At 46.3% G+C, this 18,905-nt stretch overlaps 1 protein-coding gene across 2 annotated transcripts; it reads right to left on the bottom strand.

The window, feature by feature from the left end:
* Window positions 1–70: 70 nt before the first annotated feature.
* On the bottom strand, window positions 71–18,119 carry FECH (ferrochelatase). 2 transcript variants are annotated; one of them, XM_069963167.1, is made up of 11 exons: window positions 17,816–18,119; window positions 12,935–13,049; window positions 12,016–12,135; window positions 10,434–10,582; window positions 9,092–9,226; window positions 7,272–7,378; window positions 7,093–7,191; window positions 5,281–5,388; window positions 4,040–4,204; window positions 2,121–2,180; window positions 71–1,681 (listed from the first exon to the last, which is right to left on the bottom strand). In XM_069963167.1, exons 1-11 carry the CDS (start codon window positions 17,880–17,882, stop codon window positions 1,547–1,549), a joined length of 1,260 nt encoding a protein of 419 aa, XP_069819268.1. In that variant the 5' UTR covers window positions 17,883–18,119; the 3' UTR covers window positions 71–1,546. The 2 variants fall into 2 exon arrangements, with proteins under 2 accessions (XP_069819268.1, XP_069819267.1); XM_069963166.1 differs by having other exon boundaries at window positions 18,002–18,119.
* Window positions 18,120–18,905: the final 786 nt, after the last annotated feature.

Raw genomic sequence — 18,905 nt, 5'->3', positions numbered from 1 at the left:
GCTCTTTGTCCTTTAATACACAGCGGAAGGCCACAACACAAAGTGTTCAGTGAACTACAACCCCCCAGTGAACTACAACCCCCAGCAAGCACAGGCAACCATGCTCCATATGAAATGCATAAGACTGCAAACATAAATATGGCTTAATCCAAAAGGGGTTCGGGCTACTGGAGCTGCGATCACTGCCGCTAAGTGAGCCACCTGATGTGCTAATTCTTCTGTATTTGTCTTAATCCGACACATTATCGGGACATGGAATAAAGATGCTGTGGCAGATAAAATACGTTCACGTTGATATAAAGAAGTTGCTATGTTTTGCTTGTTATCTACTTTAGCCTAATCTGAATACTCCTGTACATCATGATCCCTCCCATTGCTACTCTGCATATAGCAATAGTTCAGAAGACTTTGCAGAACTAACTTTGGCAGAGCTGGTACTGTCAGATGTATTTGTGGTATCACTTTCTTAAAGGGGTTACCAATGCTCAAAAAACAGATTCCCTTTAAGGCTTTATGTCTATTATACAAACTCTGACTTTGAGAGGTGTAATATGGTACCTACAAAGCTCCATGGGATTCTACTATAGGTCCAATCTTCATACAGACTGCCTGTATTATAGAGGTGTCCACACCTAGAAGCACTGCTTATATGGGAAAATGCTGGACAAAGCATTAACTGAGTAGCTATGGCTCTGCCATATTATTGTTAAAGCTGTCCGCAGACACAAGCTGAAAACCAGCTGTCAGACAGACTGGCCATCAGACAGATTTAGTATATACACATACAACTATGCATAGGGAGACACTCTTATGGGGGCTTTCTTTATAACATCCTGTAGCTACAGCCTTCTGTAACCAACTTTTAATAAAACCTGGACCTAAAAAAAAAAAAAAAAAAAAAAATATATATTATATATATATAGTTTTCCATTCACTTTATGGGTTATGGGGTCTATGACTAAACATGAAGCAGTCTCTGCACTGGTATAGTAGTTTTTCCTGCACAGCAGCGCTCCAGGTGATCCAGCTACAAGTTTGCACCAGACGGACGGAAGCACTGCAGGGTGTGGACCCTAAATACATAAGTGCCAAACTATTGTAACAATATGGCCATAATATTATCAGTGCAGACAATGCGGAGATCAGTAATAAACTAGAGAAGAGCACATCTGGAGCAGGCTCAAGTACGATCTTTCAGCATTTGAATACTGGTGGCTGAAGTCAGATGCAGCCCTAGGGAGCCTGGGAAAACATAGAAACAGCCTACGGCCTATGGCTGTATCCATGTTTTCCCGGACTCACTAGGGCTGCATCCACCTTCTTCTGCCACCAGTAATAAAATGCCGACAATTGGACTAGAGTGTGCTCCAGTTATGCTCATCTCTAGTAATTATATATGTCTATCTATCGAAACAGCCCCTCCCAGCAGACCAGACAGGCATCCTTAGTACTGAATACAGTGTGTAGATTTGGGAAAAACATAAGATTTAAAAAAATAAAATAAAAAAGTCATCTTGGCAGCATTTGCTTCCCTCTTGATCAGGCCTCACAGCTTTTGTTTTATGAAAAAATCCTTTGCCTCTCCGCAGACCGGGTTAACACACATCGGGCACCGAAGAGTTAACTGTTTTGAGCAGATCTCATTGGACTTCATATGGGAAAGAACTAAGTCGGCAAGAGCCTGAAGAGAAAAAAAAAGAAAAAAAAAAAAAAGAAATTAGAGGAAAGGCTAAATTCGACAAAAGAAAACCGATAAAATGTAAACATTGTTGCACACGTAAAACGCGTTGGCTGCAATCAAATACAGCAAAACTAAGGCAAATCTCCAACTTTTCCCTCATTGATTCCTCCGTGCTGCTTTCCCCATTCTCAATCCCAGGCACCCCTGGGAAGACATTGTATAAAAGGAAACCTTGTGACTTTTAAGCACGGGCTGTCTCTTCCAATTGTGTGTGGTGTATATAGCCTCCACGCAAGTCTGGGAGTGTTTATGCTAACTTGGCTTCTTCCCACTTAAAACGAGAATGGATTTTTGTGCATTGTACCAGCGGTAAGAAGCAAGAACCAATAATCACCGTCCGCAGTCAATAGCATTAAACCTAGTTTAACAATACTGATACCTTGGAGAACAATGGATTTCCATTAAGAGATTCGGACCGTCTGATGTTCTCAACTCCGCACTGAAAAGAGTAGAAGAGAAAGAGAGGAATGAGGCTGGCAGCCCTGGATGGTTACACAGCGGAGCACAAGGCTTAGGAGGCAGCGCAAGTTATGACCGACTTACAAACCAATTCTGTAGGGTCTAGAAAAGTTTCTGGAAAGTTTCAGAGGGATTCTATGGCCCGACCACTTCTACTAATATAGTCCTAGTGACTGTCTAGGCCAGGGATGGGGAAATTGCTGCCCTCCAGCTGTTGCAAAACTACAATCCCCATCATGCCTAGACAGCCAAAGCAAAGCCGTTTTGCAACAGCTGGAGGGCCAAAGGTTACCCATCCCTGGTCTAAGCCAAGGAACCCACCTTGTTTATAGAGACAGGTCTAACAGCCTAAACTACTGTGATAAGTTGGTCATATTCAAGAAAGTCTCGTCTAAGTTTAGACTAACTATTAGAGATGAGCACAACTCTAGCATACCCAAGTCCGGTGGCTTAGGAAGTTGGCTGCAGTCCTAAGGCTGTCTGGAAGGCATGGATACAGGATACAGATAATAGGCCATAGGCTGTATCTAGGTTTTCCCAGACTCCATAGGGTAGCAACCAGTTCAGCTACCATATGAACTGCATATGAAAAGCAGGACTATATCTATCTCCTGCAATCCTATCCAACTGTAGCAGACAGTCAGAAGTTTCCAGACAGGACGGAGTAGCGTAACCTGTGCTCTCACTCAGACCTCTCTCTAGTAAGAAACTCTGCATCCTCTCTCCGCATCTCATCACTTCCTGCTCACTCTTGCATGGGCAGTATAAGTCCCTCCTCAGGGAGAACAAGGGGACAAACAGTGAGGTTAGTTGGAGAAGAAAGATCATAAACAAGAGAAAAATGTTATTTTACTGAAAGAGTAGTAGATACTGAGAACAAACTTCCAGCAGATGTGGTAGGTAAATCCACAGTAACAGATGTTTATCCCAGGCAGGTTTACATTCTGTCTATCCTAAGAGAAGACAGGAAACACTAAAATACTAGATGAAACAAGTGGTCTTTTTCTGCCGACAATCTCCTAGGTTTGTGCAGGGCGAGTTGTAATTTTTATTGGCGATTTTTTTTTCTATGTGATTTCATAAGAAAACTGTGACTAGGTTCACACTGCATCTTTGCTGGCTGTTTAACATATACATTAAAAAGGGGAAACATGGATGCTGTTCTGTTTCCCAATTGACTTTTTTGGCCACACACACACACACAAAATTCTGCCAAAACAAAATCACAATTTTGTGTATGTTAGAGTTACACATATTGTAAATGAATAAGTGAGACAAAAAAAAAAATGCAGTGCAAACCTAGCCCCTTTTTTTACATTTACAAAATAAAACCACTTTATGGAACCGAATAGTTTTATATTTTGGGTACAGAAAGATCAATCACAGCCAGTGAGGCGGGAGGGTTGTGGGGTTGCTGCCCTGCTGAAAAAAAAAGAAACCAATTCCTGGATGGATTTGAGATTCCTTTAAAGGGAGCCTGTCACCGGGGACGCAGGCACAGAGCTCGCCCGACCCCCCCGGTGCAGCTCCCGGATACTTACCCTTTGCGATGAGTCCCGTTCCTGGAGCCGGTCCCGGGACGAAGATATCAGCGCCCGAAGCCGTGCGCGCGCTGTATGCAAATGAGCAGAGATGAGTCCGATGCCCATAGAGAATGACGGGGGGGGGGGTCGGGCGGGCTCTGTGCCCGCGTCCCCGGTGACAGGTTCTCTTTAACACGTTACACGGCTCACTGTAATAAGGGACCCAGCCCCCATATCATACCACCCACGGTTTGGGCAGCACAAGGCATATCAGATTCCTTAGAGATTAGCGCACACTTTCAGAAATGAATGTTACCTCTTTGCCCAGATGCTCAGCGTATTCTATATCCAGCTCATAGAGGGTTTCAATGTGATCGCTGGTGAAGGCAATGGGGACTAGAAGAATATTTTTCTTCCCTTTCTGACAAAGGCCTTTAATAGTTTCATCTGTAGATGGACCTAACCAGGGCATGGGTCCAACCTGAGGAGTCAGAACACAGGTATGTCAGACACAATAACAGATTACAGTGGTCGTATCTAGAGATGAGCGGGACCAGAGCATGCTTGTGTACGATTGTGGGGCATCTGAACACCGGTGGACAGGGAACAGCATGGGTGATCTTACTGGTCAGCTGCTACACAGAAAGGGGAGATATTACTTTCTATCAGACTTCTTTCTATCACACACAGTTTGCTCTACAGCAGCTGTAAAAATCGGACCTGGGCCAGCCTTTAACACTCATACATCAATGAGTCCAGTGTGCCCATGACCCTGGTTCTCCTTCCCTGTAGCACTTTTGGTAGGCACTATCCACTACATATTGGAACATTTCACAAGTTCGGCCATTCTGGGAGTGATCTGATCCAGTTGTCCAGACATGACTATTTGGCCACTGTCACAATGCTGCTTCCAACACTTTACTTTAAGAACTGAGTGGTCACTTCCAACCTGTCACATACCACCGCTTGGCAGGAGCCATTATCACCAGGTAATAAAGGATATTTACTTTAGTCAGTGGTATTAGTGCTGTGGCTGTTCAGTAAATTCGCCTTCTTTTCCACAGTAAGATGGCGCCATCTAGTGTGACTAGATCATGAGAGCTGCTGTTCTTTCAAGTATGCGGCCCCATGATCTTATTAGGTAAATTCTACTTTTAGGCCATAGACTAGGGGTGTCAAATTCACGGCCCTCCAGCTGAAGCAAAACTGCAACTCCCATCATGATTGGACAGCAAAAAACAAAGCTTTAGCTGTACAGGCATGATGGGAATTGTATATTTGCAACAGCTGGAGAGCCAGAGGTTGATACCTGTGCCGTAGGAGGACACAGAAGAAAACTATAGGGGCTACAATACATACATCATTTTTATGCCATACGTTTAAAGGAATCCTGCGGATTTACTGCATTCCTGACTTCTCAGATCTTTGCATTGCGGTGGGATTTGACAAAGCTGCTCAGCCGAATCACAAGGTAAATTCACGCCAACAAGTGCCAAACTGAGGGCCCCCTGGACTGTAAACAAGATGGGGAAAAAAAAGCAGGCACAAGTAACATACCTTGGATTGCCACACCAGCCTGTAAGGATTGGAGAAATTCAGCTTCTCCATTACTTTATGCACTGTAGCGCCAACTTCCTGCGGGTACGGATCTCCTCGATTCACCACCTGTAATGCAGGAAAGATAAATGCCAGTTTAGAACATTACATCCCCAATCCTGACAGACAGAAGCTAATAAAAAGAGAGTCTATCATAAAGTGTAAGTACATAAATAACTGCAAGGTAGAAACCACAGATGCTCCCTCCTTACGAGAGAACATTGTAGTTTTGTGCCAGCCGCCATAGGGACCCATAGACAACATTTGCCATTTCTTATCACCATGTACATACAGATCTATTCATTATTTATCATATAAACTCTTTTTTCCCCAAGATAGTCTTAACCTAACACAAGTGTTTAACTGCTCCTTATCATAGCCCCTTAGTTCCATAGAACAGGTAGTAAGTAGAGAGTAGGAAGTAGAGACTAGTGAACTTTTCAAAACTTTGGTTTGGCAGGGTTTGGGTTCAGGGATGGGGAAAGTTCACCCCTCCAGCTGTTGCAAAACTAAAATTCCCATCATGCCTGGACAGCTAAAGCTTTGGTTGTCCAGGCATGATGGGAATTGTAGTTTTGCAACAGCTGGAGGGGTGAACTTTCCCCATCCCTGATCTAATGGTGGTTTTACACAGAACGATTTATCGTTCGAATTTGCACGATCACGATCTAATTCGAACGATAATCGTACGTGTAAACACAGCAAACGATCAAGCAACGAGCGAGAAATCGTTCATTTTGATCTTTCAACATGTTCTCAAATAGCCGATCGTTCGTAAAAAATTTGCAGATTGTTCCGTGTAACATTCTTTCAACGATTTCACCTGTGTGAGATAAACTTAAGCGATCGCATACCGATTTTTCCGTACAATGTATTGTTCCGGCTAAACGCCGATTGTTATATATAAAAAAAAAAAAACATTGTTTATTCAAAATCGTTAATCGTGCGATTGGGCGAATTATCGCTCCGTGTAAAACCACCATAAAACAACAACTACAGTCATCCCCCCGCCCATCCCCACCAGTGTTCCCCTATAGCCACCTCCAGCCCACTCAGCCAATCACTGACTGTCCCATCTTCGTTTGTGATTGGCCGAGGGGGCTGGGCACACCGGAGACCCATAGGAGTACATTGGGGGAGAGTGAACAGGGGAGCATTAGAGATGAGCGAACCGGGTTCGGGTTCAAGTCCATCCGAACCCGAACGATCTGCATTTGATAAGCAGGGCTGCTGAACTTGGATAAAGCTCTAAGATTGTCTGAAAAACATGGATACAGCCAAGGACTATATCCATGATTTCCACATAGCCTTAGGGCTTTATCCAACTTCAGCAGCCACCGCTAATCAAATGCCGAAAGTTCGGGTTCGGATGGACTCAAGCATGCTCCAGGTCCGCTCATCTCTAGTGAGCATACTCTTTGTTGTTTTTTTTTTTTTTAAAGAGAAGCCCGGCGGATTATAAAATAAGATTATAAAAGTCAGCAGAGGGAAATTGATTACAAGTACTAATTTACCTATTTCCCATGCCCGCGGTGGGACCCTGACCGGGTTCCGTTCACAACCAGGCTGGTGGACTGGTCGCTCAGCCAGACAGTGACTGGGGAACGACGCTGCTCCAGTCACTGATTGGCTAAACGCTCAGCCAGGACAGGCACTCTACTACTCCACGGACCTCTGATTAACAGGGGACCGAGCAGTTTAACCCCCTCTGATTAGTTAGTTTTTGCCCATTGAGCAATTAATTAAAAAAATTTTTTTAAAAAGTATACATACCGCCATTGGCAAAGAGTGTGCAGAGAAAAGTATGACCACTTCTGCCCTTTTATCCTCTGGAAACAGTTTAAGCTCTTTTTGGATGTGATCAGCAAAACACTAAAAAAAATAAAAACTATAAGTTATAAAACTAAACATTCTATTCCACAGACATCAAATTCCCATATCTTTGTACCTACCTGGATTAGAAGAGGATGCGTCGGCCATCTGTCTATAAGACTCCACTTCATTCCAGGGTTTACGCCTTTAGATTTATAGTATCGGTAAATCGCATTCAAGCTGCTTCCTGAGCAAAATAGAAAACAAGACTAAACAAAAGAATCCTGATCCCCCCAAGGTGGCTCACCCTAGGCACTCCTAATATTGCAGGCCTCCTTTATACCCAAAAGTAAGGACTCACAAGTCAATTGGCTTTGACTGTCCATTCTTCATAGGACTTTTAGGTTTGCAACAACTGGATGGCCTGAGTTTGACACCCCTGGTCTAAGGAGTTCCCAAGGCCCTGCTTCCTTTGTAAATAAGTAAATAAATCCATACAGGGTGCATATATTTATTTCTTACTCCATTTTACACCTAATTTATCAAGGTTTAGGAAACAGGTGTAAACCAAGCAAAAAACTACATCTGCTTTGGAGCAAGTGAAGATTTTTTTGCACAGGCCCTGCAACCGGTGCAGAGCTGGACGGCTTTACTAAGACGTGTGCCTCTTAGTAAACCCGTCTGGGTAAACTGGAGACCGTTAGGAGCACTGCCCGCCCCAACAGTGCCGATCCGGCCTCATCTAATGATAATGACTTAAGCAGGCCAGCCAGATCAGCGATTTGCTGGCGGGCAGTGCTCCTGTCAGTCTTACGGGACCATAAGGCAAACTACTAACTGCACCACAACAGCACCAAGGGGGAAGGTAAAAGACATGTCTTCCTACTTAAAAAGGGGCATATCAGCAGGTTAGATTATTCTAAACTGCTGATCCCCTTTAAGGATGTGTCATATTTTGTATGCTTAGAGAAGTCATTACAATATGACACTGACCTAAATACGTAGAGACGCTGCCAGTATGTGACCCGGCCCAGCAGCATACATTACCTGCTTGTGCCACGGCTGTATGTGAGGCTCCCGGCTCCCCTCCAGCCAATCAGTGCACGGCAGCACTGATTGGCTGATGAGGAGCCAGGAGCTTCATACACAGCAGCAGCGCCAAGCAGGTAATGTATGCTCCGGGCCTGGGCTGCCATGTTACATCTGCGGCAGAATGAAAATTCCACTGTGGGTATTATACCCCATAGACCTTCACTATACCTGGATCTGCAGCGGATTTCACTGCAAACTCGCAGCGTGGAAAAAGCTGCGGATCCGGTATGTGTGAAGCTACCCTATAACTTAATTCGGAACAGTCAATATGACAGCACTGGAGGTGCATCCTCATCACGGGGACAGGGCTTTAAGACCAGCATACTAATACACCAGTCTTAATAAATCTCCCCCGTAGACACACCACTATTGGAAGTTTTTAAATCTATTAGGAAGCTGTCTCATTTGTTATATTGGGACAATAACTATTACATGAAGGGGTGACTGCAAACATGGACATGGCTGTTTTTATACTTTACATAGAAGCTCAGTAATATTCCATAGCATATGATAATCATGGAGTTCCCCAGGCTAGGATGCAATCTCTATGAGGCAGATATCTCTGTATCCTTTCCAATCCTGGCTATATATAGTTACTAGAGATGAGTGCAACTTGAACATGCTGGAGTCTGGGCATTCGACATTTGAATACCGGTTGTTTAAGATGGTTGTAGCTCTAGGCAGTCCTGGAAAGCATGGATATGGCCTATGCCTATATCCATGTTTTGCTGGACTCCCTAGGGCTGCATCCAACTTCAGCCACTGGTATTCAAATGACAGATGATCCAATTGGAGCATGCCCCAGTTGTGCTCATCTCTCATTGTTGGCCATGCACTTGAAGAGCTGCCATATCACCATGTTTCTCACCTGTGGTAGAGCAGCTATACTGAGGGTACTGTGTGAAGGCAATTGCTCTCTCTACACCGTCCTTTTCCATTTCTTCAATGGCGGCTTCAGTAAGCGGATGAACGTACCGGAAACCAATGTAATATTTATGAGGGGCTGTCAAAAGAAGAGGAGACTAAATAGCCAGTTCTTGGCATAAGCTAGGTTATAGAAGGCAGGGGATATAACAGGTACATGTACAGGACATGAAATAAGTTAAAAAGTGGTTAAATGCAGTATGACTTCATAGAGGAAATAAAATAGGGGCAAGATACAAATACAACAGTGATCTCACATATATAAACTGGGGAAGGGGAATGATACAATCATCAGATTGCTTACACTGGTCAATGCTATGCCATTACACAGCACTGATCAGTGTTATCTGCACTATACTCATGGAGCCTGTCTGAGGCAGACTCGTTAAAGTGACTGTACCACCAGGCCCAGGCTGAAGCACTGGAGGCAGCTGACCCACCCTTAGTGGGAGGAAACCCTAGCCCCTCTATGATAGGGTTCAATTGATTCTAATGTAGTCACGTCATGCAGGGGCTGGAGTTTCTTCCCACTAAGGGTGGCCTGGTGGTACAGTCACTTTAAGAAGATCACTAATCGGACCACACAAAGGTAAGTATGAGGAGGATGTTGCAGTAGTCTAAGCGGGAGATCATGAGGCATGTACAGTACCAGCAGTTTTGTTGAGAAAAGAGTGGATTCGGGAAATTTTTTTGAGTTGAAGGCGGTAGAAAGTGGTCAGACTGCAGCCTGACAGCAGACTGATTGTGATTGACAGATTAGACGGCAGGATGAAGTGGGATGGGGAAAAGAGGATTAGTTCTGTTATGTCCATATTGACTTTTAGGAAGCAGGAGGAGAAGGAAGATCTAGCCGATAGACACTCTGGAATCTTGGATAGCAGAGTTGACTTCCGGACCAGAGACATAGATATGCCCGTGAATTCTATGATGTGTCCCAGGCCAAGAGTATAGATGGAGAAGAGAAGAGGCCTGAGAACAGAGCCTTGGGGGAACACAAACAGTCAGGGGGTGAGGAGAGGAGGTGGTGAGAAAGGAGGCTAGAAGTGCAGTTGGAGAAGTAAGAGGAGACCCAGGAGACTGCCAAGCTGGTGAGACAAAGGGATGAAAGAGGAGTAGAGTAGGAGTAGAGAGGGGTCATCTGTGACAAAAGCAGAGGATAGATGAAAGAGAAGGAGCACAGAGTATTGTGTGAGACTTGCAGTTTTGCAACTTTTTTGCAAGCCTTGATAAATCCCACCCTTTGTGGTGTAAAATATACTGCTACATTGCTGCTACATAACAGTTACCTGTGGCTGGGGACAGCTCATCCAGCAGTTTCACCATGCCCTCTCCTTGATGTGCAGTCCATTTTTTAATAGGGGATCCACCACCAATTTTCTTGTATTGTTCTTGAATTTTTGGTGTTCGGCGTTTGGCAATAAAAGGTCCAAGTTTACTAAATAATTTTTAAAAAAATAAATAAAATTAGATTTTTTTTTCTCCCCCCCCCCCCTTCCCCATAAATCCCTCCACATCCATAGACCATTAGGGGGAAGCAACTATAGACCCCTCCACTACCTGAGAACAGGTAGCAGAATACATTCATCTGTCTACATTGACCTAGACCACCCAGAACAGTACCAGGAAGCAAACAAGCAAATTACGCGCTGTACGGATGGGGGAGCCCCATCATGGAACGTTTCCCCGCTCTGCGAGATGCATCAATATCAATGCCAGCAGCGAGGAAACTCTAAATCTCTGCAGCACTGCGATGCTACAGCCATGCTGCTCTGTCACTACAGTGCCGCAGAGATTCAAAGAGTTTCATTGATAGAGCTCCCCATGCGTAGGGCCTGTAATTTACAGGACATGTGAATGCAGCCTTACATAGTTGACTGAACCCTACTAACATCAATAGGAGATTGCAAGAAATTACCCCCTATCAACCAAATAGTAAGTAACAAGGGGATTGGCAGGAAGCCCACTGCTGGGACTCATCTCAAGAACAGAGAGAAAGTTGCCCTAGTAAAGAATGGAGTGCACTTTGTTATGCCCTTTTCTGTGGACAAACTCTGTGAGCACTGATACGCTGAACAGCTGATCAGGCAGGGTGTACTGATGACCTACACTCAATTTGGGGCAGAAAAAAAAAAAAAAAACAAAACAATAAACAACAACACACCTTTAAACCAATAATGTTACCATTACTGACTGATATACAAGAAACTGTGTACTAAAGGGGTTTACTGTTTTGTGTACTTGTTAGAAGGGCTCATCAATAAGTTGATCACAAAATGATAACAGACAGAAAGTGTTCAGTTTCCCTGCAGCAGCGCCACCACAGGAGAAATGAAGTATAACACAGTAGGTTGTCTGTGTACCACAGGACAGTACAGGTCCTCCAGAGTGTGAGACGCCCTTTGTTACCAATCTGCGCTCTTGTCAAAAAGAAAACTAAACAATGACAACATGGAGGAGAGGGGCCTACAGAGTGTGGGTGGGGCCAAGTGGCACTGAAGTGGCCATGAAGCCCCGCCCAGGTGGCACAATCCACTAGCAATAAAAAAAGCATTTTTCATTGGACCAAGCACCAAAAAAATCTATTATAAAGTAAGGTATGAAAACTGCAAGGCTTTACAGCTGTGTAGGGAAGTCCTCATACAGAAGGGGGTGACAGTGTCACTTTAATTTAACAGTGTGTAATCATAGCCTTTCTATGTTTTCAATCCACTCCTGGTTTTGATTTCAAAATACTGAGCGAAAATAGAAAATCTGGGTGCTTGTATGACATTATAAGTAAAAAAAATATAAATCAGCATTTAGGTATTCAGAAAGGTCATACAGAACATACAGGGCTGGAGATGCATGTTCACATATCACCATACTTACTTCTGTGCTGGAAGAGTCATGAGATCTTTGTCTAAAAATAATCTAAGAAGAAAATCATGGACGTCATCAAGTGTCTCCGGACCACCCATGTTCAGCATCAGGATCCCAGTTTTAGGTTTCCTGAATAAATAATACAGATCAGTCAGCTGGAGGACACAGTAAATATGGTGGATGTAATAGAGAGAGAATTAATTTATTTTTATTCATGCACAGAAAGTATTGATTTTGCTTGGAGAACCACTTTACCCTAATGGAAGGAAATTGTTTGAGACATTGTCTATTTAAAAGTGGTACTCTAGCTGCTGTATGTCCTGCAGGAAGTGGAGTATTCTCTCCAGTCTGACACACTGCTCTCTGCTGCCACCTCTGTCCATGTCAGGAACTGTCCAGAGCACTAGCAAATCCCCATATAAAACCGCCTACTCTTCACACTGGAAAGAATACACCACTTCCTGCAGGACATACAGCAGATGATAAGTACTGGGAAAACTTGAGGATTTAAATTTTTGTTGCTAGTGTACCCAAACATTAAATAAAATTTTGGGAAGAAAGGATATGCAAAATAGTTCTTTCAAAAGTTGTATTCCACTCCATCTAGGAGTTCTAGAACATTGACTGAGGAAATATGCCAAGCCAAAACACTTCTCCAAAAGGAAAAATGACCCATCTGCAGACAGCTGTTTCAGGGTTATTGCCTCTCTTCAGTGGAGAGCAGGGTGTTTGCTGGCTAGTGAGGGGCAGATGGGTCATTCTGGAGAGATATCTGGTTTGGCACATATCACCAGTCAATGTTCTAAGACTCCTAGATGGAGCGAAACACTGACTTGAAGGAAGTCACTTTCCCACTAAATAAGAGTCTAACACTGATGAAATCTGTCCGACCAGGCTTCCCGCCCATAACAGACGTGTGGATCCATACCTCTTATCAGGGTGAACACGAGTCCTCGCCTCTACGCCCTGAGTGGCTGCGGCAGCTGCGGCTATAGATTGCCACCGATGATTTGTTGAAGATAGGGTCGTCTCTGACTTCAGACCTAGAGAAATAGAAACATTAGTAGCAGATGAAATTATCACAATGTTATTTTCTTCTGTCTTTAAAGGAGAAGTCCGGCCTCAGGATTTAAAATTTTTTTAGGCCACGTTCACACAATCTGCAAACATCCACAGTTGTTTGACACAGCCATGTCAAACAACGGCTGATGTCTTACATGTTCACCCAGCTAATACTGCAGCATCGGCCAGATGAGCATCATTTGATGTTGTGTGCCCACACTCCAATTTACCATTGACCACAGTGTAAAGTACAGCTGGGAGCCGTACTCTAGACTATGAGCACAGACTATTTTCGGTGAACAGCGGCTGTAGAAAATAAGACTTGTCAATTATTTTGTGCGGCTACGGTAACAATAGCCGTAATGTATACATCGCGTATACACTCCGTCTGTTGTCTCATTCACTAATGTTCCTAAGTCCTGTTAGTAAAACGATGTTGTTGTTGTAGGTTGCAACATTGCTGCTAAATAAAGTGTTTCAAAATGGCCTTAAAGGGGTACTCCAGGCTAGGGGTATTTTTAACGTATGGCTGGGGAGGGGTTGGATATAGACGCAGCCATCCACTTACCTCCCCGGTCTCTGATCACGCCGCCCTGTTTTTCCGTCCCGCCTCCTGGTCTGAGCTGCGGCTTGAGACGTGATGTCTCAAGGCAGCTCGGCCATTCAGCGGTCGTAGCGGGGTGCCGCCTTGGCCACTGAATGGCTGAGCTGCTTTGAGACATCACGTCTCAAGCCGCAGCTTAGACCAGGAAGTGGGATGGGAGAACGGGGCGGCGTGATCAGAGACCCGGTACTGGAACCGGGGAGTTAAGTGGACGGCGGCATCTATATCCAACCCCTCCCTGGCCATACGGTAAAAATACCCCTAGCCCGGAGTACCCCTTTAAATGGCGAGGTACAGGGGAAATTAAACAGAACTAACTCACCCTGTGCCTCTTCAGCAGTGAATTGCTGCTCTGGGAACCCCGCCAGGCTCTGGGATCTCCTGCACAACATCACGACCAGGCTGATGGCCTGGTAGCTCAGCCAGTCAGTCAGTGACTGGGATGGGACATTGCTCCAGTCACTGATTGGTTGAGCAGGCTGTCTATCAGCAGTCATCACAACTTGGGGAAAAAATGCCTTCCAAAGGGAGTCCCCGGGCTGGTCAGATGGGGTATCGTAGGCACAGGGCGAGGTCAGAAAAGAGTCACTGTTACGAGGTTTCCTACTGCCTGTCATGTCACATCCTTGCCAGGGCCGGACTTCTCTTTTAATTCATTAATAAAGTTGCATCTTAACAGGTTTTTCCAGTTTTAGGAAGTAATAAAAGTAGAAGTAATTTATAATAAATGTCATTTCATTGGCTCACTAGGTCAGGATGCCTGCTGCCATGTATCATCCAGGAACTGAATGGACGTGTTAGCTACAACTGTATCTAGTTTGGACAATCTATGAGCTAAACAGGCTGCCACCCAGACTGATACATTGTAGCAGGATTCCTAGGACTGAACTGGATACAACAGGAGCAGATCCTCAGCCATGGGAAGGAGGATTTTTAGCAACTATATTCACCAACACCAAAGAGATCCTGAAAATGATGATGAAAGGATCCCAGTTAGAGATGAGCGAACCGGGTTCGGGTTTGAGTCGATCCGAACCCGAACGTTTGGTATTTGACTAGCTGGGGCTGCTGAACTTGGATAAAGCTCTCAGGTTGTCTGGAAAACATGGATACAGCCAATGACTATATCCATGATTTCCACATAGCCTTAGGGCTTTATCCAACTTCAGCAGCCACCGCTAATCAAATGCCGAAAGTTCGGGTCGACTCGAGCATGCTCCAGGTTCACTCATCTCTAATCCCAGTATGTACCAAGACATGGTTCTTGTGATAGCTTCTTGTCCCCAGCAGAGGTCACTGTGGCAGTGTGCTGAGGAGGACACATAAGGTGACATTCTATAACACTCCCCTCATGCCACCTGTTGAGAGGGGATGAATATATGGGCACTGAAGAGACACACAATGAAGCATGTGACTGGGATCTGTAGTACATATGTCCCTTCCTTCTTCCATCTCCTGCGGTCACAGTCCAGGGTTATGTAGACAGGCAAATCTGTACACAGTCTTCTCTATTCCCTGGCATCACTCAGTGGTGGGGCTCTGTGTCAGTAACCTGCGGCCTCTGTCAGGGCATGCTGGAAACCAGGCTGGGGGGGGGGTCCAGTTTTACAGAACGCTAGGAGGTGCAAGTAGGTGGTGGAGCTGCATGTACTACATTTATATTATATCCACGGAAGGAATGTCTGCAGTGGGCACTATGCCCTACAGACACACACACCGGGGGCAGTGGGCACTGTGCCCTACAGACACACACACACCGGGGGCAGTGGGCACTGTGCCCTACAGACACACACACACCGGGGGCAGTGGGCACTGTGCCCTATAGACACACACACACCGGGGGCAGTGGGCACTGTGCCCTATAGACACACACACACCGGGGGCAGTGGGCACTGTGCCCTACAGACACACACACACACCGGGGGCAGTGGGCACTGTGCCCTACAGACACACACACACACCGGGGGCAGTGGGCACTGTGCCCTACAGACACACACACACACACCGGGGGCAGTGGGCACTGTGCCCTACAGACACACACACACCGGGGGCAGTGGGCACTGTGCCCTACAGACACACACACACCGGGGGCAGTGGGCACTGTGCCCTACAGACACACACACACCGGGGGCAGTGGGCACTGTGCCCTACAGACACACACACACCGGGGGCAGTGGGCACTGTGCCCTACAGACACACACACACCGGGGGCAGTGGGCACTGTGCCCTACAGACACACACACACCGGGGGCAGTGGGCACTGTGCCCTACAGACACACACACACCGGGGGCAGTGGGCACTGTGCCCTACAGACACACACACACCGGGGGCAGTGGGCACTGTGCCCTACAGACACACACACACCGGGGGCAGTGGGCACTGTGCCCTACAGACACACACACACCGGGGGCAGTGGGCACTGTGCCCTACAGACACACACACACCGGGGGCAGTGGGCACTGTGCCCTACAGACACACACACACCGGGGGCAGTGGGCACTGTGCCCTACAGACACACACACACCGGGGGCAGTGGGCACTGTGCCCTATAGACACACACACCGGGGGCAGTGGGCACTGTGCCCTATAGACACACACACACCGGGGGCAGTGGGCACTGTGCCCTATAGACACACACACCGGGGGCAGTGGGCACTGTGCCCTATAGACACACACACCGGGCAGTGGCCATCTGATGGCAGCCTGTATACCGCACTATGTGTATTGACACCTGACTGCATAGTTTATACCACACTATGTAAAAGGTGTACAATATAATGCAGTATATACTGTGCACTGCAGGTAGTTGTCAGGGCACATAGTGCGGTATATAAGATGCAGTCAGGTGTTATTCACACAGCGCAGTATATACAATGCTGTACACATAGCGGTAAATACAGTGCAGTGTATAGAGGGCGGCCAGATGTCAGTGCACACAGTGCGGTATATAGGATGCAGTCAGGTGTCAGTGCACACAGTGCGGTATATAGGATGCAGTCAGGTGTCAGTGCACACAGTGCGGTATATACAGGTGTCAGTATACACAGTGTGGTGTATACAGTGCACACAGTGCGGTATATAGGGTGCAGTTAGTTGTCAGTGCGGTATATAGGATGCAGTCAGGTGTCAGTGCACACAGTGCGGTGTATAGAGTGCAGTCAGGTGTCAGTGCACACAGTGCGGTATATAGAGTGCAGGTAGGTGTCAGTGCGGTATATACATTGTAGTGCACACAGTGCGGTATATACAGTGCAGGTAGGTGTCAGTACACACAGTGCGGTATATACAGTGCAGGTAGGTGTCAGTACACACAGTACGGTATATACAGTGCAGGTAGATGTCAGTGCGGTATATACATTGTAGTGCACACAGTGCGGTATATACAGTGCAGGTAGGTGTCAGTACACACAGTGCGGTATATACAGTGCAGGTAGGTGTCAGTACACACAGTGCAGTATATAGAGTGCAGGTAGGTGTCAGTACACACAGTGCGGTATATACAGTGCAGGTAGATGTCAGTGCGGCATATACATTGAAGTGCACACAGTGCGGTATATGGAGTGCAGTCAGGTGTCAGTGCACACAGTGCGGTATATAGGGTGCAGTCAGGTGTCAGTGCAAACAGTGCGGTATATAGGGTGCAGTCAGGTGTCAGTGCACACAGTGCGGTATATAGGGTGCAGTCAGGTGTCAGTGCACACAGTGCGGTATATAGGGTGCAGTCAGTTGTGCGGTATATACAGATGCCAGTGCGGTATATAGAGTGCAGGTAAGTGTCAGTACACACAGTGCAGGTAAGTGTCAGTACACACAGTGCGGTATATACAGTGCAGGTAGGTGTCAGTGCGGTATATACATTGTAGTGCACACAGTGCGGCAGAGTGCAGGTAGGTGTCAGTACACACAGTGCAGGTAGGTGTCAGTACACACAATGCGGTATATACAGTGCAGGTAGGTGTCAGTGCGGTATATACATTGTAGTGCACACAGTGCGGTATATGGAGTGCAGGTAGGTGTCAGTACACACAGTGCGGTATATACAGTGCAGGTAGATGTCAGTGCGGTATATACATTGTAGTGCACACAGTGCGGTATATGGAGTGCAGCTCCCCGGGGTTACAGGCAGCAGTCCCCGCACTCACCCTGTAGCGGTAGCAGCAGCCGTCGCGCAGCTCTCAGCGCCGCCATGTTGGACACAAGTCCGAGCATTCCCTCAGTGTGTGAGCCGGATGGTCCGGGCCCCCGGGGAGTTATACAAGAGGCACGCCCCCCTGTGGGCAGTGCCCGCACACATAGCCGCCCATAGAGGCTGACCCGGAGCCGCCCACCTCAAACACACTGACCGAGCCCGGGGACGTGACCCCGGAGACGGAGAGTCAGGAGCCCGTACAGGCGTCTGTGTATGGTCTGTGTCCATCACCGGGGCCGCCTCACGTGAACACCGTGCCGCCCATAACAGCCAATGACAGGCGTAATCTGATTGGTTGTTACGGAAGCACGTGACCATAACGACCAATCAGGTCACTGCTTTCATATTTCACTATAACAACTATATAAGATTGATCTTTTCATTCTGAGAGGAGCTGCTCCAAAACCAGCCAATCAGAGCGCGGCTACTTGTTCTGAAAACATGAAAGCTGGGATCTGATTGGCTCCTATGTGAACCATTACTTAACTACTTACTAATTGATACTTAGAGGTGTGGGGTGCAAAGTTATAGGCCTCTTATGTAGATACCCAAATAAAGACACCTAGAGCTTCTCAATAATGAAAAGATTGGCACAAGAAGGAACAAAGCGAGTGCCCATTGCACAGCCCCCGACATGGGGAACCTTCGGCCCTCCGGCTGTTGCAAAACTACAATTCCCATTGTGCCTGGACAGCTAAAGATTGGCTATCTAGGCATGATGGGAATTGTAGTTTTACAACCAGCTGGAGAGCTGAAGATTCCCCATGCCAGGGTCTATGCAATGGGCACTCGCTTTGTCCCTTGTTTTGCCAACCTTTTCATGGGTCGGTTAAAGAAGAGGTTTATCACCGACATTGCCGAACACACTTTCTTTTATCGCGGTTATATTAACAATCTGTTTCTTTTATGGATAGGGACTGATATAGAAGCTTCATCTTTTGTGGAAAATCTAAAGAAAAATTCCCAGGGGTTACATTATACTCTGAAGTTGTTTCAACGGCCGTGATTTCCACGGAACTTACATAGTGCTGTAGGCTGAAGGG

Source organism: Dendropsophus ebraccatus, chromosome 3 (assembly GCF_027789765.1).
Source record: "Dendropsophus ebraccatus isolate aDenEbr1 chromosome 3, aDenEbr1.pat, whole genome shotgun sequence".
NCBI classification, from domain to species: domain Eukaryota; kingdom Metazoa; phylum Chordata; class Amphibia; order Anura; family Hylidae; genus Dendropsophus; species Dendropsophus ebraccatus.
This window is presented reverse-complemented; position numbering and strand designations above follow the sequence as displayed.